The sequence below is a fragment of the Aspergillus tanneri genome (assembly GCF_003426965.1).
Source record: "Aspergillus tanneri strain NIH1004 chromosome Unknown AapTan_5_pilon_pilon_pilon, whole genome shotgun sequence".
Classification (NCBI taxonomy): domain Eukaryota; kingdom Fungi; phylum Ascomycota; class Eurotiomycetes; order Eurotiales; family Aspergillaceae; genus Aspergillus; species Aspergillus tanneri.
Window position 1 is genome coordinate 2,701,283 of NW_022984632.1, and position 22,108 is coordinate 2,723,390.

Here is a 22,108-nt window from a genome sequence, read left to right on the forward strand (position 1 = left end):
CGGCTGCACGGGATTCCCAGGCGCGCTAGCCCCAAAGAGGCAGTCCTTGGCTCCAGTCAACCGCAGCGACCAACAGTGCGGGGCACGCGCAAAAGGAAAAGCCGAATTTCCTGGCCTCCTCGGTCGGGCATGCTGGCCATATACGTTGATGGCCTCAGGCAGAAAGGCAGCGAGTGGCTGGCCGGACAAACCTGAAGATCGCCTCAGGCCTCCAACCGGACGGCCTCGTTTTCCATTCCATTCCTGTCGTCTTTTCTTTTCTCTTTCCTCTTCTCTTTCTCTCTTTCTTTTACCGTTCCCTCTCTGTCTCTCTCCCTCCCTCCCTCCCTCTCTCTATCATCCTCCTATCTACCTTCCCTCTTGTCAATGCATCTCCATCTCCCTTGACATCTATCTATCTTCCTCTCAGCCTCCTCATTGGTCGGTTTATCATTGACCTCATCGTCCAGCCCATCGCCAACTCTGTTCTTCCTCAGACTTGGCAGGCCAATCTCGAGTCGCTTACCTCGGGCTCACCTGCACTCTCAGTGTCTGCTCCGTCGCGTCCCTATTTACCATTGCCCTAAAACCATGAGTTCTTCAGAAGATGATACCCCGCTTGTAAAAGCAAATGGTCGTCACTCTTCTGGTGAGTTTTCCGTCCCTTCTCCCTATTCGTCCATTTTCCTTAGACTTTCGCATCACTTTTTTCAGCTTGACCTCACATCAATTCAACCCATCCGAATCCGTAACCTCCTTCCCACTCCTTCGTCATTCTGCCCCCGCCCCCTCTCTCCCTAACTTTGCACTCTTGGTTCTCTTTAACACCCTTATATTGTTGTATCATCAAATCCACTTACAGTCTTGCTCTTCATTCATATCTAGGCATCTCCAAAGACTTAAAAATGGGCGGTGCGGCGGAAACAAATGGTCGTGTCGATCCCGGCGTGTCCATTCACTTTGGGCCCGTGCAGAATGATGATGATGTTGAGATGCGGGATGCAGAACCTCTTGTTAAGCGAAAGTCGCGGGCGAGTGTTGGCGGAAAGAAATCATATGTGGAACAAGAAAGCAGCGAGGAGGATCAGCCCTTGGTACGCCAAATCCCTCGACGATAGTCCTTTCGTTCTCTCCCCTGCTTTCGACCCCACCACCGTCGGTTTTCATTTCAACGACTGACCGTTCGACAGAGCAAGCGCCGTCGCACCTCCATAAAACACGAAGATCCCGAAACGGACGATGACGTGCCTCTGGCACTCAATGGAAGAAAACTACCCAAGGCGTCGGAGACTGCCATCGGTGAAGAGTCCGACTCCGATGTCCCCATTGAAAGAAAAATTGCTTCAGTAAAGAAACGGATCCAGCAGAAAGACGAAAAGGCTTCCCAAAACAATCGCAAACCGGATACCTCAAAGGCCACCAAAGCAGCGGCTGCCCCCAAGAAGCAAGCCAATGGCATTAAGCGGGAGCCTGTTAGTCAGGAAAAGAAAGCCCCCGCGAACAAGGCAGCAAAGCCGATCAAAACTGAGCCCAAATCTGCCCAGTCCACTCCGGTCAAGAAAGGCACTGGGAAAGCCACCCCAGTGAAGAAGGAAGAAAGCGAAGAAGCAGAGGAAGCGGAGGACGAATACAGATGGTGGGAAGATCCAACCAAGGGTGATGGGACGATCAAGTGGACCACCCTAGAACACAACGGCGTGGTTTTCCCTCCTCCCTATGAGCCTCTTCCCAAAGATGTCAAAATGAAATACGACGGGATTCCGGTCACTCTTCATCCTGACGCAGAAGAGGTGGCTGGCTTTTTTGGAAGCATGCTCAATTCGACTCACAATGTTGAAAATCCCACGTTTCAAAAGAACTTTTTCACAGACTTCAGGGATATTCTCCAGAAAACCGGTGGTGCCAAGGACCCCAAGGGCAATAAGACGGACATCAAGGAATTCTCAAAATGTGATTTCCAGCCAATCTTTGCTTACTATGATACAAAACGCGCAGAAAAGAAGGCCTTGCCCCCAGCTGAGAAGAAAAGGTTGAAGGCCGAGAAAGATGCTGAAGAGGCGCCCTATATGTACTGCATGTGGGATGGTCGCAAGCAGAAAGTCGGCAACTTCCGCGTTGAGCCGCCCTCCCTTTTCCGTGGTCGTGGTGAACACCCTAAGACAGGCCGCGTTAAGACTAGGGTTCAACCAGAGCAGATCACTATCAACATTGGGAAGGGTGCCCGTGTCCCTCCACCACCTGAGGGCCATAAATGGAAAGAAATCAAGAATGATCAAGAAGGCACATGGCTCGCTATGTGGCAAGAGAACATCAATGGAAATTACAAATATGTAATGCTTGCAGCAAACTCAGACGTCAAAGGCCAGAGTGATTTCAAGAAATTTGAAAAGGCCCGCGAGTTGAAGCATCACATCGACCGCATCCGAAAAGATTACAGGAAAAATCTCAAGCACGAATTGATGGTAGAGCGACAGAAGGCAACAGCAGTCTACCTCATTGATCAATTTGCACTTCGTGCTGGTAATGAAAAGGGTGAGGATGAGGCTGAAACTGTTGGTTGCTGCTCTTTGAAGTACGAGAATGTCACCCTCAAGCCACCAAATAAGGTGGTTTTTTGATTTCTTGGGCAAGGACAGCATCCGATTCTATGATGAGGTCGAGGTTGATGCACAAGTCTTCAAAAATTTGAAAATCTTCAAAAAGGCTCCCAAGAAGGAAGGTGATGAGATTTTTGATCGATTGACGGTAGGTTGATTCAATGGCTTCCTTTTTTTTTTTTTTTTTTTCCTATACCCGCTGCGTTCACCAGGTGCTGAGCCTTCCAGACTTCCGCCCTCAACAAGCACCTTTCAGGGTATATGCAAGGCCTGACTGCGAAAGTGTTCCGTACCTATAACGCCTCTCATACGATGTCTACTTTACTTAAGGATATGAAGGCAACTGGTACCAATACCGAGAAGGTTAAGGCATACAATGATGCCAATCGAAGAGTAGCCATCCTTTGCAACCACAAGCGGACTGTCGCTGCATCGCATGCTGGACAGATGGAGAAGATGAGCGAGAGGGTAAGTCCCATGTGACACTTAGAGCGATTTTGGATTCACGCCGGTTACTAATGGACTGGCTTTTCTGTCCTATAGATCAAGGGTCTTCGTTATCAAAAATGGCGCCTTAAGCAGCAGATACTTGACTTGGAGCCCAATCTCAAGAAGAAGAAAGGCGCCAAATACTTCGAACTGGATGAGGACATTGACCAGGAATGGATCAAAGAACACCAAGCTTTTCTGGTCGAAGAACAGCGGCAGAAAATTACCAAAAAGTTTGAGAAAGATAACGAGAAACTCCTTGCAGAAGGAGAGAAAGAAATGAAGGCCAGCGAACTTGAGAGTCGCCTAGAGGTAGTCAAAGAGATGGAAAAGAAGTATAAAAAAGAGAACAAAACAGGCAAAGTAGAGGCTGAGGGCAAGAGCCCCAGTGTTGACAAGCTCGAGAACGCCATCGGAAAACTGGACCAGCGCATTGAAAACATGGAGCTCCAAGCCCAGGACAAAGAAGATAATAAGGAAGTCGCTCTTGGAACATCCAAAATCGTGAGTCGCTTGCTCTACAGTATGGTTTGTTAGTTATCTAACCAGAAGCAGAATTACATTGATCCCCGTCTCACGGTCGTGTTCAGCAAGAAGTTCAGCGTTCCCATGGAGAAGTTTTTCTCGAAGTCCCTGCGCGAGAAGTTCGAATGGGCTATCAAGTCCGTTGACGAGGACTGGGAATTTTAGGTGCGACTTGCGATCATGACCTAAGCTGGCCCAAATTTGTAGCATTTCATTTCATGATTGTCCGCCTCTTTATTTTTCCTTTTTTATTTATTTATTTTTTTTTTTTCGATTTATTTATTATTACTATATTTCCTCCTTGATCTTCTTGGCTTCTCTCTTGGTGGGAAGGCGAGTGGCTGCGATATATTCTCACCGCATTTTTGACGCCTGCTCTTCCACTGGTGCCGTCCATACACAACAAGCGGTGCTTCCCCCTGATCATATGTCATTCTAGCGCGCCAGATGCGAAAAGCCACTTAGCGAATATACAGCATGCCTGCGCTACCCTTATTCTTTTTTTTTTTTGGTCTTTTGTCTTGTGCAGTTCTTCCAAGATAAATCAAGATCCCGTTGCTTTTCATGGGTTGGAAACAAGGGGGAGGAGAAAAAAAGAAAAATAAATCGAACAAAAACAAAAGAGGTTATTATATGCAGGTTCTTATAACAGATCTCAACTGGTTGGGTAACTGGATACAAAGGAGGTCTTTCAAGGATCAGATAGAACTTATCAACATTTGCTTTGGCAGTATACCAAAAAGATAGTGATTTGCCTGTTTTCCAAATTCATGTCCTTACTGTTTCCTCCCTCGATGGATAGCAAAGCGAATGGTGAAAAGATTATTCATTTCCTACTTATATATACCCATACAAGTGCTTCATCCAAACAGTCAATCACTTTTCACTAGTTTGAGATATTGAGCGATGAAAGTACCTTCAGACTCAAAAATGAATTACTACACACTCAAGACGCAATGACGGCACTCTTCAGTATATGAAGGGGCATTTACTAATCAGAGACACAGTCCATCGTAAAGAAGGTAAAGCTGTGGCGAGTTCTCTTGTTCCTTGCCATGCAATACAGAAAAATTAAGGTTGACAAAAGAGTAAAAGTACAGTGATATACAATCGCAACCTTTCCGGATAAAGATCAAATAAATAAAGGAAAAGAAGAAAAGAAAGAAGCACGCTGTAGTCAGCAAAAGAAGCTAAGTTTCAACTCATTAATATGCAGAAAATGCCAATCGCCAGGTCTAAAGAGGTATGACATGATTTCCATGATCAGAAAATTAAATTTTATCAACATGGGATGTAATTCAAAAAAAAAGTTATAGAACAGACCAGTGCTCAAAAGAATCAGGCGAAAGAAGAATATAATGCGAAAGCGAAGATTATATAGATTACAGGCAAAATGGTGTGAAGCCCATGGCGTAGGACTGCTTTTGGTGGTTGATGATGGTTAGATCATAATACGAATGCGGTCTATGTACCCAGACACGAGATCAGTCAGCCGATCGCTATGCTTCTGAATGAAGGTTTTTCCACCATCGTGGATGGTCGAGGTAGAACAGCACTCGCAAATGGGAGGTTGTGATTGGTCGCTCTCATACTCTCTGGCGACTTTATTTCGGGCAACGGACCTGTTTACGCCGGCTCAAGAAGGATGGGTTGAGGAGTGCTTTGTGGAGGAAGGAGGATTCTTAAGGCCACCAGCCCATCCGTTTGTAGCTCTCAACCATTTCTCGCACAGAGTCGGCATTGAATTTTTCCCGAGTAGGTTTCCACCCAGTGGTCGTTTCAAACAGTGTACCATCGATCGACATGTCCTGGTCCTTGAGCACATCTCTCTCCAGGAAAGGGCTGATCGGGCCCGGCCGTTCAATCTTCGCCTGCTCGATCAATTCCGCCCAGACCTGCAGACATTCCTCATTCATATCATCCACCACTTCATCAAGGTTCAACTTGGCAAGTTGGGATGCTAATGAGCCCAGGAATGAGCATTTGATGCCAAACACTTCCAACAAGGCTTCAGCAATGTGCTCTTGGCGAGTATCTCCATGATCAACCACATTAAAGGCAATAGGCTGGCTTTCAGCCGGGGGGGTATTTGCTCGCCATTCCGCCGCCTTCCACAGGGCATCGGCTGCGTCTTTCACGTATACTGTGTTGATTTTCAGATCCTTGGTGTATAATAGCTCCAGGTCCTTCTCCATATCCTGATGAACACGCGCGAGGCAGATCCCCATAGCGAAATAGCCGGGGTCGTATTCTCCGTATACGTGCGGTAGGCGCAGCACACAGTAGGCGAAGCCCGGGATTTTCTGAATCTCCTCACTAGCCTTCAACTTCCACTTGGCCAACTTGTTCCACGGCTGAAGCTTATCATCCTCCTTTCTCGGTGTTGATCCCCCCTTATAGACGTGAGCGGTGGAACACTCGACGTAGGAGCGGATCCCGCGACGAGCGACTTCGCGCGCCAAAGCCACGGTCAGGTTGAAGCTACGAAGTTCGTAGACATCGTCAGGCTGGGAATGCCTCGTCTCGCCTCCGCAGTTGATCACGTAATCAAATTGTTCGCCATTACTCCGGTCAAAGATACGCGGGAAGTGTTCTAGAAGGGGACACAGGAGAAGAGACGTAAGCACTCGCATCGACTAGTCATTCAACACGAAGGTTTCAATTGAACTTACGTTCCCGGCTCGCATCTGCCTGAACGAATTTATCCTTGGAGCAAGCCTGTTCAAACTCGGGAGCCAACCAAGCGAGCTGGGGAAGAACCTTGTCTACCAGCCGGACTTCGGAGGCCAGGTTATTCTCATGTATATGAAGAGCCAGATGACGGCCGATAAATCCTGCGAAGGGTAACCAGGTCAGTCGAGCGTCGCTAGGTAGGAGGTGTCTGTCTGCACATACCCAAGCCTCCAACGATCAACACGGCAGGCTTATTACTCTGGTCATCGGCCATGATGGGAGATGGCAAAAGAAGTTATAGTAGTGAGGGTGAATTGTAGCCGAAGAGCGTGGTCGGAGACGTAAGGAAGTCAATCGACAGTACCGTTGGTTGAGTTGGCAGTTGGCGCCCCGCACCTAGAATGGAACCAAAGAATAATAAATAATTTAAGAATGCGGGGAGGGAAAGGGGGCAGAAGAATCGACAGTGTCGCGAAGACCGAGGGAGAGGAATAGGAAGGGAAGGAGGCCGAGAAGAAGGTCCTATCCCGTCGTGAGGAGTAAGCAAAATAGATAATTAACGGAATGATCGATGGATTCACTGGAAAAGGTTCCAGGGGAAGAGAGGAAGATGGATGGAGAGTTATTCAAAAAAAAAAAAAAAAAAAGAGCGACAAGGGATTTGGGACTAAGAAAGAAAGACAAAAGGCACGGGCGTATCAGCTGCCTCAACCTGACGAACTTCTGTCTCTCTCTTTCTCTCTCTCTATCTCTATATCTCTATATCTCTCTCTACCTCACTACCTCTTCTTCCTTCTATATTTATAAACAGTGTTGCTGAGATTTATTTTTATTTTTATCATTATCATTATCATTATTATAATTTCTTATTTATATTGCTATTTACGCATGATTCTTTTTAAATGCCAATTCAGCCCATTGGCGGACAACCAGCTTCACCACCGTCCATACCCAAATTCTATCTCGAATCTCCCATCATTGATTGCATCAGAGAACGAAGCGTTCGATCATAATTATCATGGCGTCGAATTCCGCCCTCCACGACCGTCGGAGATCCATACCGCATCTCTGGCTCACAGCGCTAGGCAACGGGAAAAAGAGGGTCAACGTAGGTTCCCAGAGTTCCAACTCCGTTTATGTTGCATCTAGAAATTTCGCCTGTCGGAGATGGAATGCAGATCATCCCTTCCTCGGGCTGATCAATCATATCGGGACAAATGGTCTTTCATCGTCCCTCTTGGACCAGCAAAATCCCCGATGAAAAAAGGGTCCCTGATACTCGAAATTATAGATAATTGTCGTTCGGCTTTATCATGGACTGTTACCTCCCTGTTCACACTTCACCCTCGTCTCTCCCTCCCTATTTTTGGGCTATTCCCCTCTCGTTTCCACCACATCCTTCCTACCCACATGGATGCGGGACTATGATCAGACGGTGTCCTGAAGAAACGGAATATGTCCCACAACGCGCCCTTGGCAGGGGAAGAAATGATGAATCAAGTCACCCCCAGGGAGTCGTTTAGCTTATATTATTACTGTCTGCCTTGAAACCTTTGAAGCCACGAATCCATTGGCTGAAGGTGAGGGTAGCTATTGGGGGTTTTTTTTTTCCCTCAAGAGTTAAGAATCCCACAACCGAATTTTCCTTTCTTTATGGCCGTCTGTCTAATTCAGCTGTACCCATTCGGTATATGTGGACGATGTGCCATACTCCGGAGTAAACGTCACTTGAAGTGCCCCGTATATAATAGCATAATCCTTCGCCTAAATGACAATGTGCAGTGCGCAATGCAAGGGGAGATCTCCATCAAGGTTGACGTCGAATTTCCTGCAATTCTCGATACCAACCCCAGGATCTACTTTCTGTTCCATGGGCCATGGCCTGATCAACCCATGGTTGGTTGGTGCTGAGAATCCAAAAGAGTCTTAGTGTGTACTACTAGTCTTAGCCTTTATGGGAGATAGTTATGACGGAATATTCAAAGAATACTTTATTATTTGAAATGAGGTATCTCTGGTCTTCTTCCTCATTTCTTCATACAAATGAAAAATTCCCGTAAACACTTCTGAACCCTCACCCGGCATTCACGAAACTCTTTTATCCATGACATGAAGTATCACGTAGATTTTGAAAAGTGGACCATGGCCTCCATCGGGGTCTTCACTCTTGTGCTTCCATGCTCTCTGGAGCGCTTCCATGAAGAAGGCCCAATCCTGGTCCTTTCCTGGACGAATACGGATTTCAAAGTCGGACCATTCAAACTTCACAGAAGCCGCCACTGCTGCCGGCAAAGGCGTATCTCCCTGCCAGTTCGAGAGCGCCTTGATATGGCTGTCCCAGTATCTTAAAGTGCATTCATCAGCAATGTGGGAAATGAAGCTAGACGCCGTCTGGAAATCCTGGAAGGGAATCCAGATCGGTGCCATACCCGACTGATTGGAGGAAGTCACCAAGAATTTAGTATCGCTCATGGAATTGATCTCTTTGGCCTTGGCACAATTCTTCACCGCAGGCGCTGCTACGTGGGCTGCTGCACTCGGTTTGCTCTGTTTGGCTCCCTCCCCTCGGAGATCAATAATCGAGCGAAATGGTCGTATATTAGAGACACGTTGAGGCTTGAGGCGTTTTGGCTCATCATCCAAGACGAAAGACGATTGGTCAGAATCATCGGACCTTCTTCTCTTCGCTTTGTTGTCCTTGCCTCCCTGAGATAAGTTGGGCATGGGCGAAGGAGCTGGAACATGTCGAGCAGCGGCCGCTGACGGCGTCTCAGTAGACTGTAATATGAATCACTTGTTATATCACATACGGACAGAATCATATTAGTCCAGGTAGCACTTACCCCCAGCGACTGTCTTGCCTGATTCCTGGTGACGCCTTTCGCTTTTCGCTCCAAAAGAATCATAATGGCCCGAACAATCCTACAGGCAATAAGTACACCCCAGACGACTGTTCAGTAAACGCAGGTATGGACGGCTTACTCTTTCCTCCGATCGGGATACACACAGAGATGCCTGGGATCATCCAATGACTCCTGGAGCAGGTGCTGCTGACGGTTGGACTCGGTACCCCAGTAAAGCTTACCCCAGGTTTCCACAAAGCTCGAAGCACAGGCTTCTCTCTCCACCACGGATCTCTCGACATCTCCCCACTGGTATCCGTTGATCTGGACGTGTTCCCGCAGACGATTGATAAACTCGTGATGATAGTCGCTTTTCAAGTCAAGAAACGTGGTGAACTCGCGATCACGGCTTTTTTGATGCAAGCCACGCGCGTCCAAACACTCCTTCATAGGATGCACCATGGTAGATGATAGATATGATGAGCTTTCTGAAGAAGAATACACTGTCTGGCTACTAGCAGACGCCCCCATTACCCGATGTCAGGGTTCGATACCAGCTTCTGGCAGAATCAGTGCGAGAGAAAGAGGAACGTGTATAGGAATGCGTAAAGGTTGGAAGGAGGAGATCCAAAGAAGACATGGCGGCCAGTAAACAGAGGAGAGGTCTGATAGTGAATACTAGCTACGCGCCATAAATAGATTCAGTTGCCACTGAACAGGTATCTGGAATATCAGTGGCCTGTTCACTGTTCTGGCTGTGGACGCTGACCCAGAAATTTCAATAATGTCACGGAGAAAGCCATTTAACTAATAACTTAGAAAGTGACATTTAAAAAAAAAAAAAAAAAATCATCCTCCCAGTAGTTTCACATGATGTTTCATAGTAAGAGGAGTGCGTATGAGAAGGCAGGTGCACAAGCAGGAAACACTAAATAGAGCTACAACTCTGTCTTGCAAAGCAGAAATATGGTAATTGGTGGTTTCTGAAGATGCGCTGCATCTTAGACAAGGCAATATTACATATTCGTTATCATCATTAACAACTCTTGGAGTAATAGCAAACAAAAAGTATCTCATGTCCCAGTCATGGTTGGCTTGTAAGGCTAGGAACAGGTAGGGCCTTGTCGCGTGCCCCAGATTAGCAGTCATAGCTGTCTTCACTCAACTCCAAGGTGCTTTAGGGAAGATTTGAGTTCCTTGATTGCAGTATTGACATCGTCAAAGGTCAATGCTGATATTGCCCAGCGAGCATGTTTCTGGGCTTGTACGATAGAGTTATCATCAACTCCTTGCGTATTGATTTGGCTCGATGCAGAGGCTGCAGGAATATGAGGGACGGGTACGGGTACGGGCTGAGTTGCAGGGTGTGACACTATAGGAATTGCTCCCGATTGTGGCTGTGTAGGAAGGGCAGGGGGGCCTTGTGTATTGTAAAAAGCTTTGACATCATGAGATGTGCCTGGAGGGCTTCTATCAGGACTGGCTGAAGGAGGGAAGGATTGAAATCTGTCAGGGCCGCCGGCCGACTGACGGCCACCAAGCCGAGTCGGTGTATCCGGCAGGTTCGGTGCTGACGCGGACGCAAACGTGTCAGGCGCTGAGGGGAGATTCAATGGTGCCTCTGGCTCATTTTCGACGCCCATGGCAGGAGCTGGCGCGCTCGGCTGTGACGCGCTCGGCTGAAAAAATGGACTATCGGTAGGTGAAATTGGGGGTTGTGGTAAAGTCGGAGGCGGTATTGAAGGCTGTTCATCTTCGACGGACGGCTGCAGCGGCCGAGGCTCTTGAGGTGGCAGAGATTGAACAATCGCCTGCACCTCTGGATCATCCTCTTTAGGCTCGAGCTCATCTTCCTCAATGACTGGATTCGATGCATTCGGGTCCTCTCCGGCCTTGATGGCCCTTGCAATCCTCAGCGCATGATATTTGGCGAACTTGATTTTGGCGGCCAGTTCGGGCTCGGGGGGGCTCCAGATTTGACAAAGCTCGAGAAACGTAGCCGCTGCCTGAAACGTATCTGCAGTTTGTCTAGGGAAGGGTCAGATGAGGCACACTTAGCGATTGAAAAAGTGCAAGAAATACTTCGTCACTCTGTTGGCTCTCATAGTTGCTTCCGCACGACCGAAGACTTCCAGACCAAACTGTTCCACATAGGCATTCGCAGCCACTGCATCCGTCACGGCGTCATTATCGGGGTTTTCGTTTTTGAACTTTGCACGGCTATGCGTCAGCTTCCCAACTCTGTGGTTTGGTGTCCGAGAGCCCCCGACCGCACGTACCCTTTCCAATTTATCCACCAGGCTCGTTGTGTATAGCTTAACTTCGTCATCAGAGGAATGTAGTCCTTTCTCGATTATCTGGTTGACAATCCAGAAATTACCTTTGAAACGGCGAGATATTGTCAGTCGGGATGGTCTTTTGAAATCCAATTGCGTGACACTCACACCAATAGGAGACGATGGGTTTAACGCGTTCTAGCTGAGCAGCCCTGATGGCAAAACGCCCAATATCTGCCGATTTCAGGCCCGCAGGAATGTTATTTGCCATATGTGCGATGACAATGAAGATCTCCTGAGGAAATACCTGCTGAGGGTGAGGGTAGAGGGGAAGGAGATGCACATTTCAGGCGGGATGACGTTGGGGAGTGGGCATTCGCCGAGATTGTGGAGATGCGCCTTGGCTCTCTCTGCGTTGACCTATATAGTACATACAATACAGAGTAAATAGGCTGCACGCTGAATGAAATACTTGCTATGCTACTCTAACATACAGCTATTATGAACTTCCAAAAAGGGGCACCCTCAGGCGTCCTCCACTATCCATTCGCCGATTTCCACTCTCTCTTCGGCCAAAGCCTCCACCTCAAAATGGTCTTCCACCTGTCCACCGGGGCCTCCGATCCTCTCGATGACAATCCAGACTCCTCCCTTCTCCTCGAGTCCCGACTGCAAGTCAAAGTCTTCGACACGCACTCCCGAGATGGCATCGCAGTGATTTCCATCTTCCGAGGCCGCCAAGATCGTCTTGTATGGTCCTTGCCCAAGCTCCACTGTCATCAAAGCAGGCGAAGGTCCGACTGGATGGTTCCCAATAACAGACTCCCTGCTCCTCGCAATAAGTTTGATTCGTGTCAGTCGCGGCACGTGTAAATGGGCTAACATCCTGTCCTTTCCGGGAGGTAATACGCCAATGTCGGAGATCACTGCCCGTCTACCAGCTGCTTCTGGGGCAAGCGGCGTCACTTGGCAAGGGATAGAAGAGGACACCCACAGCGTAAACCGGCCAAGCTGATCGGGAGCAAATGTAGAACAAACAATGGTATAAACACCCTTGTCCAGAAACCTCTTTTCTACAAGCGACCCGCCACGACGGTAGTCCCCGCTGTCGGTGATAATGTCGCGGCTTCGGACTCTCGATATTCGGTTTCCGTTGGACCAGAATAATTTTACATGAGTGGCAAGTTCAGCGTCCGACGATTCAAGTAGGAGCGACACGTCGGTTATATCCGAAGCCTCCAGACGGAATTGTGGATTCAATGGGTAGCGCGCTGATTCTGCATTTCCACCTGCTGTTTGGGCTGTCCAGGCACCTTGGACCTTACTCTCACACATGTATTTGTTTCGAGCTTGCGCTATCTGCACAGGGGCAGTGGAAAGGGCAGACAAGGTAAAACTTTGGCCCAGGGAAGGTAAGGATTGTTCGGAGACCACCACTGTGTATGTTGTTCTTGGGGGCATCTCCAGTCTCATAAGAGTGTTGGGCGAGTCAACATACGGACCACGATGGGGGGCTCCGTCGCTTAAAGACACTCGCTTCCCGTCAGCCTTGAAAACATAGACACTGATAAATCCTGACTCATCATGCTCTTGTTTATGCGCAAAGGTCCTGAAATGTTTCCCAAGTAGTAGCCAAACAGCACCTCCCATTTCACTGGTTACCGCAAACTGCGGGTTTTTCACAAAACAACCAGCTACTCCTCTGCCATTTGAAAGATCCCATGTAAAGTGGATATCTTCCCGATATTTGAAAATCTCTGGGTTCCAGTTTAGGTACAGGTTTTCAAAGTCCTGGAGAACTTTTTCACACTCCATCCAAAAGGTGCCTGGCGAAAAAGATGGTGAGCTAAGACCTGGGTCTTCTGATTTGTAGATATCCCCACTGTCTCCGTGTATAGTGTCTGATCCAGCCCATGGGTTCTTCACTAGCATCTGCCGACGACCTTTGGACTCTTTCATATCCAAGATGGCGTAATCATGCTCACTGACAAGGCCTAGTTCTTTCTGCTCTCGCTCAGTTAATTTCCCAGTGCCTATCGTCAGCAAGACATCGCCACGATGGAATGCTGGGGAGAGGCGCCTCCAGAGTTGATCACCAGTCACGTCTTCATTATGAAGGAATACTTGTTCGGGGATCCAGCCTGTAAGCACCCACAAATCGGTCCCTGAGTTGCTTCCTGGAAAGTCATAACCTCCACGAAGTTTGAGGTAGGCCTTTTCTACAAGAGCCGGCCATAGAAAAGCAGGATTGTTTCGATCAATGACGTGAAGCGACCTCGAAGTCTTTGACGATGGCAAGCGATCGTCAATGGTCACTTTGCGGAAGCATCCGTTAAAGTAAAATCGAAATACATACTTCCCTGATGGCGAGATCTGGGGGTTTGCATGTTCGTCTTCACATGGGTAAACCACTGGCAGAAAACGCTAGTCTTGTCAGCCACAGTCGCGGCTACAATACAGTTGGCACACAGGGCCTTACCTTGCCCATACCACGTTCAAATCTCGAGGTAGTGGCGCAGAGGCTAGCAACAACCGAGCAATCCGTCAAAACGTCTTGTACGAGATCCGTTCTCCCTTTCACTGACATAACCGGGACCGCCGTCTCATTTGGATCTCCGAAATGATTCAAAAGTAGCTCAACAGGCCGTTTCCAGCCATCAAAGATGTTTTCCTGGAGATCGGAAAGATGTAGTTCTGGACTGTCACTGGTTGAGTCAGGATATGTAAGAAAGGCTTACAAGACTACAAGAACATACGTGAACACCTTTCCGTCCTCCTGCTTGAATTCATTGGAGTCTGGAGAGCTGGACCACGGTGGAAATATAAACCCATTCAGCTTGGCCCCCTCTAGAAGTATGATCTCCTCACGCGTGGTGAGTTTGCGTGTGGATTTGGGTGACCGCGGTATGTTTCTGTCCTTGGGGCGGACGGCAGTCCGCCAGTCTATGGCATCCTTGATCTTTTCTGCCCTGGTGAGCCATTCTTTGCATTTTGCATCCAAAGTCTGTTGATCCTTCGGGACAGTGGCCAATTTTAAAGCCTTCATGTAATGTTCAGCAGCATCAATTGCAGCCTCAAGCGCCTGTCCTTGGGAGGAAGCCGCCGATACATCCCTTTCAGCTTTCTAGCCACTAGTTAGTTGGGAACGTCCAAAAGTCTCTAGCATCTAGAAAAAGCAAAACAGGTAGGTAGGTGAATAGGTACCAAAGCTTGAGTGATTAAAGACTTTTGTGTAGTGGCGTTGGGCCTGGACATCCTGGTGGGGTTGGCTCCGTCGTTGGATGAGCACCTGGGATCTTCAGTCACATTCAAGATCGTCTCGTCTTCCAGGTCAACTAGGACCTATCGGGATTCGGAAGAAGCACTTGGTGCCTTGTTTGTAAGCCGTTCCGAAGGCCCCTACTCCGAGCGATTGTAGGTAACATCCGAGGTCAAGAATCAATCCACCACACTGGGATTCCAATCAACACCAGTGAATCGATTATCAAATAGCCAGCCAATGTGTTGACGGACTATTCCCTCATACCATCGAATTAACCTTAATTGAGAGCTCCAATCGTGACCACGGGCGGCGCGTTGCTGGATGAAGCGCGCACTAATCAGCGTGGCGGTGGGGAAGAACGGGAGTGGAAGGCAAGTCGGTAGGAAACGATAAATGCTGGACCTCGGTTCGTTTCGCCATACCTCAGCTGCGCCGAGGTGCGTGGGAGTTCGCTCTTCCGCTCTCACGTCCAAGTCTGCCGGTCTGAATCTCCCCAGACCCGGCTGAGCTCTTGAGTTGGGCGCTGTTATTGTAATCAGGGTCCTTTTATTTTTCAATACATTTTTATTTTATATGCTTCTTGTGTCTTCTTCTTACTATCCTTCAAGCGACCCTCCCCGCTCGGAATTTAGCTAGAATAATTCCGCCAAATCTATCAGTACGAACAAGGGGACAAATCTGTCAATATATATTAGTATTTATTATCATCGCTCTGTGATAGTCAGCAGTAATGGCCGGCCAGTCGAAACCCGCTCTCTCCCCTTGGGGCAGCGCCGTTGCAGGTGCAACTGGTGCAGTCCTCGCCAATGCTCTTGTCTATCCTCTTGATCTGTACGTGACGATTTCCTTTATATAGCGGGGTTGTGAGTACAGTATGCTAAACTACGGATCTTGCCTCCAGGGTCAAGACGAAACTTCAAGTCCAAGTAAAGAACGCGAATTCGAAAGAGGATGCCGTCCACTACAAATCAACTCTGGACGCAATCAATAAGATTATGGAAAAGGAAGGGATTGAGGGACTATACTCCGGAATTGCCGGATCCCTAATTGGTGTCGCATCCACCAACTTTGCCTATTTCTATTGGTACAGCGTTGTGCGGAGCATCTATATGGCATCGAGCCGGGCAACTAAGACTCCTGGAACTGCTGTTGAGCTTTCTCTTGGTGCCGTTGCAGGAGCTATTGCTCAGATTTTTACCATTCCCGTCGCTGTCATCACGACAAGACAGCAAACACAGCCCAAGGAGGACAAGAAGGGACTAATTGAAACGGGTCGAGAGGTTGTGAACAGCGAAGATGGCTGGTCTGGCCTGTGGAGAGGTCTTAAAGCCAGTCTTATCCTTGTCGTCAACCCAGCCATCACCTATGGTGCCTACCAACGCTTAAAAGACGTCATTTTCCCTGGAAAGAATAGTCTGAAGCCCTGGGAAGCCTTTTGTTAGTAGAATACTGGCAGTGGTGCTCTTGTTTTAACAGCAAGCTAATATATCCTGCAGTGCTCGGTGCTCTTTCCAAAGCTTTGGCCACAATTGCGACACAACCATTGATTGTTGCCAAGGTTGGCCTTCAGTCACGGCCACCACCAGGTCGTGAAGGAAAGCCGTTTAAGACCTTTGGCGAGGTAATGCGCTACATCATTCAGAACGAAGGCCCTCTGTCCCTATTTAAGGGTATTGGGCCCCAAATCATGAAGGGGCTCTTGGTTCAAGGTCTATTGATGATGACCAAAGAAAGGTATGGCCCTTGTTTATTTAATACATTATGGTACGAGCTAATAGATTTCTAGAATGGAGCTCTTTTTCATTCTTCTTTTCGCTTATCTGCGAAAAATCAAACAGCAAAAGCTACAGAAGGCCGTTGACAGCGCTGCATCCAAGGCTAAAACCAGCCTTCCAGCCACGTTGAAATAGACACCTCGGCCTTCTTTCCCCCTTTCTTGAACTGAACGACATTTTTTTTGGCACTAGTCCGGGCGTATTTTCTTGGTTTACATATCTCGATTTATGGCGCGCTAGTTGTAGATTTATCATTTCTTTCGATTTTGACTATTGACACTTTGCCTGTAAATTTTGGCAATTATCATGTATAGAGCGTGTTATATTCCCTAGGAATACTACCAGGATAGACTCAACGGGTTCGCATCAGAATTCAATAGGAATTAGGTAATATGGTCGCAATAACTAACTACGTAGCCATTGTTAATTGATAGAGTGGGCAATGCATCTAATTTTCATGGGTCCAGCCAGACCTTTGAATTGATAAAGGAGCTACTCCATTATTCTGAAACATGAATCCTGGAGCCCCACGGATACATACACATCAAGCTAGCCTGACCGCCCATCGATTTCCTAGGCCATAACAACCTCGACAAATTTAAATTACTTATACCCGTGGGCCCTTGGGCCACAGTACCAAATTCCTGTTCACACTCCTCTCCAAAACTGGCAGCAAATACCTGGGGAGAGAGCATGTGTCGTCATGCGATGGTCACTATGGAGTTCAAAATCGAAAGCTCTCCAGGACCATCAACAAGAAGAACTGGAGCAAGAGCAACACTCAAAGGATGAACCACAGTCAACGTCGATCTCTTTTTGGTCCTCATCAAAAACGAATGATCCAAAGAAACCTGCCCAAATAATTGACTGGGCTGCGTTTATCGAACCCAGAACACTCTCTTCGACCGCTATTCTCACGACATGCATCTTAGGTGCAGTGCACCTCCACCGTCGTTATCTGATGCGATTCTCCAACGCCGTTAGTATTTCCCCGTCATACTTTCGTCGCCGAAGTATCCTCGGGCGGGTAACGAGCGTCGGTGATGGTGATAACTTTAGAATTTATCATACACCGGGTGGTAGAGTGTTTGGATGGGGTTGGCTACCTTGGAAGAAGATTCCAACGTCCAGAAAGGAGTTGAAAGATAAAACGGTATGTTTGACGGCTCGTTTGTCGGTCTTTTTTCTTTATATTTTCTGGACAGGGGAGGGGAGGAGCTTGAGATTCGGCCTAGTTTGGGTCTTCAAGGCTAACGGGATCAATTCCTAGGTTCATGTCCGCTTGGCCGGCATAGATGCCCCGGAGCTTGCACATTTTGGTAGTCCCGAGCAGCCTTTTGCCCGCGACGCTCACCAATGGCTGACATCGTATCTCATCAATCGTTCTGTTCGTGTCTATGTACATCGCCAGGATCAGTATCAACGCGTCGTGGCTACAGTGTTTGTCCGACGGATGCTTGACTTTCCCATTCCGTTCCGCCGTCGTGATGTGTCGTACGAGATGTTGAAGCAGGGACTCGCTACAGTTTACGAAGCAAAAGCAGGCGCTGAATTTGGCGGTCCGGTGATGGAGGAAAGATACAGGAAGGCTGAGTGGTGGGCGAAAGTGCGCAGAAAAGGGCTGTGGAAGGACTTCTATCGCAATAAGGAATGGGAGAGTCCTAGGGACTATAAGATTCGTATGGGGTCACAAGACCGGCCGAAGGGAAATGGGCGTAAAAAATAAGGCAGTCGTCCGTTTCATCCTTTTCCGTCTTCAAATTTGCGACGATCTTTCTCTTTTCATGATTCAGCGATTGATATTCTAAGACATGATACAGTAATGCCGAAAGACTATATTGCCTTTAGATATCAAAAATAATGGTGGTGTGTAAGACTCCTTTTGCCAGCACGTAAACGTGGGTAACCTTGATCCGTAATAACCCGTCGGGAATTGTAACAATGCATGACGCCAAGTAGCAGAACATCATAATATATAATACATGAAGGTATAAACAGTGGTATATCTAAGGCTTCAGCAGAACCTTCGCTCAATCTCCGCGAAAAGCTTCGGGCTAATCTCATCACTGGTATCGCCTTCAACGCGCCATAGACAGCCCTTGCTTTGATAATGATCAAGTAGCGCCTTGCTAGTCTCTTCAAACTTGCGAAGTCTCTGTGTCCATGTGTCGACCGAATCATCTTCTCTCTGAGTCAGAGGTTCGCCAGTTATATCGTCCTTGCCAGGGACCCTTGGTGCATTAAAACCGGTGTTATATACCCGCCCAGACGGCTCATGTATCCAGCGAGATGATATCCGGGAGAGGATTACTGAAGGTGGTGTGATAAGGTGAACAACAAAGTTCACTGGGACAAGAGCGTCCAAACTTGACGCCTGGGTAGAGGTTCGAGGGAAACCGTCTAGGATAAACGAAGCGGAGGGGGATATAGAGGACGGAGATGACGTAGAGAGCCAGCCCTTCGATCTAAATTCGGAAGATATAATTTCAAGGATCATTGAATCGGGAACAAGGTTTCCTGACTGCATTGCAGCTTCTGCCTTCAGACCTGTAGGTTGCGTCGGTTAGACACACATTCTCCTATATGCGACGGAATTGTACATACCCAAAGGTGTCTTCTTGCGGACATTCTCACGTAGAAGGTCGCCTGAGCTTATAGAAGCCAGTTCTGGAAACTTGGCGAGTAGCCTTTCTGACTGGGTTCCCTTTCCGACGCCTGGCGCTCCAACTAGGATAATGCGAGCAGCCTTCCTGAGCTGCTTGGCCGTGTGGGTCATCGCCTCCTCTATGACACCGAGCGATGAGGTTCTTTCGATATATTTATTCCCTCTTGAGGTTGGAGAACACGAGCGGCTTAGGCTTGCCTGGTTGTGAAGCTTTCGGGGGTTGAGGAGGAGAAAAGTGACCGTAGCAGTAGCAAAGTAATTTATCCCATTCTAACTCGGAATTTAACAGCGACTGGGGGGAAACATTACTGCCTATACCTTAGCTTGTGAAAAAAGTGGCTGCTCAGCTGATGCATAGATGTCTATACTTGGAAGTTCAACATTTCGTGCAGTGGAACTAAACCGGGGGAGTACGAATTCAGCGGGGTTGTAGATGCCCTCTTAATTAGGAAGTCGGTGAGCGGACCGCGCATCGGAGATCACAAGATCCAAGAATGCAAGTCCCACTTCGTCCTCAGCGCTCGCTACGATATTTCCGAAGTTCAATGGTCAGTTAATGCCGTTTTGGGGGAATAGCAGCAGCAGTGCACTCCATATTCTGGATTTCATACCCCGAGTGTCATATTTCACGAGAATGAGCCATGTTTAGCCGAACTAGGCGACGGCACAAGTCTGTGAACGGATTTTCCCTCGGTTGATTGTTGATGGGGGATTACCTCATTTCCCACGTGATCGCGCCGCGTCAGGGGCGCGTCGCGCTGGGTTCGCGACAAGCGGTGATTGCTATAGCCAAGGTTGTCCTCAATTGCTACAGAGGCCGTGTTGTTGCAGTCCTAAAAATGATCAGACAAGACGTTTATAGGATTGATCCGAAGCGAAGGACAACACTCGATCATAAAAAGAAACAGTTTGCCGTCCCAGTGTTCAAACAGCAAGACTACCCATATCGCTTGAACTTCTATGAAATCCCGCCGACCGCAGAGATTACGCTCGAGCAATTTGAGCAATGGGCTATTGATAGATTGAAGGGTATGTATTCTTCCAACTCAGGGTGGGCATACGGTCTTACCGTTCGGAACAGTTCTGGCTGAAATCGAGGCCTGCTCTTATCGAAATAAATCGGCCGCAGAGACTGCTGCGCACATCACACCTTTGCTTCAAAAATACCTTCCCCTTTCCTCAAATACGTCTTCCTCCTCTGGAGCCGCCGACCAGCGATTGAAAAATGAGCGCCAAAAAGATCACTATTCTCACTTCATTCTTCGACTGGCATTTTCAGCCACGGAAGACCTCCGTCGGCGATTCGTGCGGGCTGAAACGATGCTCTTCAGATTCAGATTTCAGCAGGATGATTCCAGAGAGAAACGTGCCTTTGTAGAGAGTCTCAACCTCGATTTGGAGCCTGTTACTGAGGAAGAGAAATCGGTGCTCTATGAGCACCTCTTGAGTGCGACACCGGGCTTACGCCGCATTGACGAGGAGACGTGGTACAAGGTGGACTGGGAGAGAGTGCCCGAGCTGGTGGAACGGCGATCAGTATTTCTGTCCAGAGGAAAAGCATACGTGCCCAGTAGAGAACAGTTGAGCATGATCGTTGCAGAATTCAGTAGTCGATTGGAGCGTGCTCTTGAGGTAGGTACTTTAATGCTATGCTGGACAACATAACGGTCGTTGAGCTAATTCTCGCCAGCTTACGAGTCGGGCCTTGCCACGCCTGGATGAGGATGATCGTCTCACGCCCATATTGAATCACTTATCCAAAAATTTTGGAAGCGCGGAATCAGTATACTCAGAGGGCGAGGGAGTCGTCGACGATGCTGCGATCACGGCGCAGAATATTGACAAACTCTCCCACCATTTCCCACTTTGTATGCGCAGCCTACACATGACGCTGCGCAAGAGCAATCATTTGAAGCACTATGGCCGTCTCCAATACACACTTTTCCTAAAAGGAATTGGGCTGTCGCTCGAGGAATGTATTCTCTTCTGGCGCCAGTCCTTCAAGGGTTTTACGGACGATGAATTTAACTCCCGATACAAGTACAATATCCGCCATGCTTTCGGAGACGTTGGTGGAGATGTCAACCGCCGAGGCCGGGGATATCCTCCTTATTCGTGCCAGAAAATCCTCAATGACTCCAATCCTGGTGTTGGTCAGACTCATGGCTGCCCTTACCGACATTTCTCCGTCGACAATCTTATAGGGCTTCTTCAGTCCACGGGTGTGCATGATAAGGAGTTGCTCCGCGGGGTGCGAGAGGACGTTGAAAAGACACGATACCATATTGCTTGCAACAGGGTATTTGAGTGGACACATAAAGCAGACATCAAGAGAGTCAAAGAAGATGGATCATGGAGTCAAACCGATTTAGACACCATTGTCCACCCAAATACCTACTTCAAGCGCAGCTATCTCCTTTCCCAGACTCAAAAGACAACCAAGGATACTTAAAATGTGTGTCAAATGGGCTCACGAAGATACACTGTTTGATTGTATACTGACGAGGCGTTTTTTGTCGGTTTGGGACACACAATGCAAAGCTTCTTTTTTTCTTTCTCCGTTTTGGGGTATAACCATTTCGTGTAAATCTAATTTAATTGCAAATTCCAACAGCACTGGATTTGAAGCAATTCCTACACAGACTTAAATCCTACTGATTGCCATGGGGCAAGAGTAATTTGTAACCACTGCTGATTCCCAGTTTATCCACAAGGATCGGAACGACCTTTCCAAGCCAGGTGCCCAGCGACGGGTCGAGTTACTCTTCGCTCGACTCGAGAACAGCTTCATCATGAAAAGACAGAAGTTGTTGTCAATAAGAGGTGGTCAGCGTTGTGAAGAAAAATATCTGAGAGAAAAGAAGAAAAAAAGAAGTGGACTGGATCGAGCTGAAATTTAAAGCCCACTAGCGCATCCTACGGCGGCCCAGAACGACCCGAGACGCTGCAACCTGGCCTCATGCCAACAGTACAGCTTCACACAACATACTCCCCGAACCCCACGTGTATCCCGGACAACAGCTG

The 22,108-nt window shown here is 48.1% G+C and overlaps 9 protein-coding genes across 9 annotated transcripts; 4 read left to right on the forward strand and 5 right to left on the reverse strand.

Moving 5' to 3' along the window:
* Nucleotides 1-884: 884 nt before the first annotated feature.
* TOP1 (DNA topoisomerase 1) lies at nucleotides 885-3,755 on the forward strand (the record flags this gene model as incomplete). The annotated part of the gene is made up of 6 exons (XM_033574876.1): nucleotides 885-1,073; nucleotides 1,170-2,531; nucleotides 2,611-2,724; nucleotides 2,805-3,044; nucleotides 3,120-3,569; nucleotides 3,621-3,755. 6 exons carry the CDS (start codon nucleotides 885-887, stop codon nucleotides 3,753-3,755), a joined length of 2,490 nt encoding a protein of 829 aa, XP_033422894.1.
* Nucleotides 3,756-5,272: 1,517 nt separating this feature from the next.
* On the reverse strand, nucleotides 5,273-6,537 carry ATNIH1004_010302 (NAD-dependent epimerase/dehydratase family protein; the record flags this gene model as incomplete). The annotated part of the gene is made up of 3 exons (XM_033574877.1): nucleotides 5,273-6,183; nucleotides 6,263-6,424; nucleotides 6,486-6,537. 3 exons carry the CDS (start codon nucleotides 6,535-6,537, stop codon nucleotides 5,273-5,275), a joined length of 1,125 nt encoding a protein of 374 aa, XP_033422895.1.
* A 1,811-nt stretch (nucleotides 6,538-8,348) lies between these two features.
* Nucleotides 8,349-9,568, reverse strand: ATNIH1004_010303 (uncharacterized protein; the record flags this gene model as incomplete). Its single annotated transcript, XM_033574878.1, has 3 exons — nucleotides 8,349-9,041; nucleotides 9,107-9,185; nucleotides 9,246-9,568. 3 exons carry the CDS (start codon nucleotides 9,566-9,568, stop codon nucleotides 8,349-8,351), a joined length of 1,095 nt encoding a protein of 364 aa, XP_033422896.1.
* A 695-nt stretch (nucleotides 9,569-10,263) lies between these two features.
* On the reverse strand, nucleotides 10,264-11,653 carry ATNIH1004_010304 (uncharacterized protein; the record flags this gene model as incomplete). Its single annotated transcript, XM_033574879.1, has 4 exons — nucleotides 10,264-11,134; nucleotides 11,189-11,316; nucleotides 11,386-11,486; nucleotides 11,551-11,653. 4 exons carry the CDS (start codon nucleotides 11,651-11,653, stop codon nucleotides 10,264-10,266), a joined length of 1,203 nt encoding a protein of 400 aa, XP_033422897.1.
* A 254-nt stretch (nucleotides 11,654-11,907) lies between these two features.
* Nucleotides 11,908-14,911, reverse strand: RIM13 (calpain-like protease PalBory; the record flags this gene model as incomplete). Its single annotated transcript, XM_033574880.1, has 6 exons — nucleotides 11,908-13,806; nucleotides 13,862-14,087; nucleotides 14,139-14,506; nucleotides 14,587-14,724; nucleotides 14,786-14,833; nucleotides 14,909-14,911. 6 exons carry the CDS (start codon nucleotides 14,909-14,911, stop codon nucleotides 11,908-11,910), a joined length of 2,682 nt encoding a protein of 893 aa, XP_033422898.1.
* A 463-nt stretch (nucleotides 14,912-15,374) lies between these two features.
* ANT1 (putative peroxisomal carrier protein) lies at nucleotides 15,375-16,554 on the forward strand (the record flags this gene model as incomplete). The annotated part of the gene is made up of 4 exons (XM_033574881.1): nucleotides 15,375-15,475; nucleotides 15,546-16,081; nucleotides 16,141-16,378; nucleotides 16,431-16,554. 4 exons carry the CDS (start codon nucleotides 15,375-15,377, stop codon nucleotides 16,552-16,554), a joined length of 999 nt encoding a protein of 332 aa, XP_033422899.1.
* Nucleotides 16,555-17,380: 826 nt separating this feature from the next.
* LCL3 (thermonuclease family protein) lies at nucleotides 17,381-18,145 on the forward strand (the record flags this gene model as incomplete). Its single annotated transcript, XM_033574882.1, has 2 exons — nucleotides 17,381-17,572; nucleotides 17,690-18,145. 2 exons carry the CDS (start codon nucleotides 17,381-17,383, stop codon nucleotides 18,143-18,145), a joined length of 648 nt encoding a protein of 215 aa, XP_033422900.1.
* A 288-nt stretch (nucleotides 18,146-18,433) lies between these two features.
* ATNIH1004_010308 (adenylate kinase ADK2) lies at nucleotides 18,434-19,195 on the reverse strand (the record flags this gene model as incomplete). The annotated part of the gene is made up of 2 exons (XM_033574883.1): nucleotides 18,434-18,966; nucleotides 19,024-19,195. 2 exons carry the CDS (start codon nucleotides 19,193-19,195, stop codon nucleotides 18,434-18,436), a joined length of 705 nt encoding a protein of 234 aa, XP_033422901.1.
* A 728-nt stretch (nucleotides 19,196-19,923) lies between these two features.
* ATNIH1004_010309 (DNA primase subunit PRI2) lies at nucleotides 19,924-21,536 on the forward strand (the record flags this gene model as incomplete). Its single annotated transcript, XM_033574884.1, has 3 exons — nucleotides 19,924-20,113; nucleotides 20,166-20,716; nucleotides 20,775-21,536. The coding sequence occupies 3 exons, from the start codon at nucleotides 19,924-19,926 to the stop codon at nucleotides 21,534-21,536; spliced, it is 1,503 nt and encodes a 500-aa protein (XP_033422902.1).
* Between the last annotated feature and the right edge of the window lie 572 nt (nucleotides 21,537-22,108).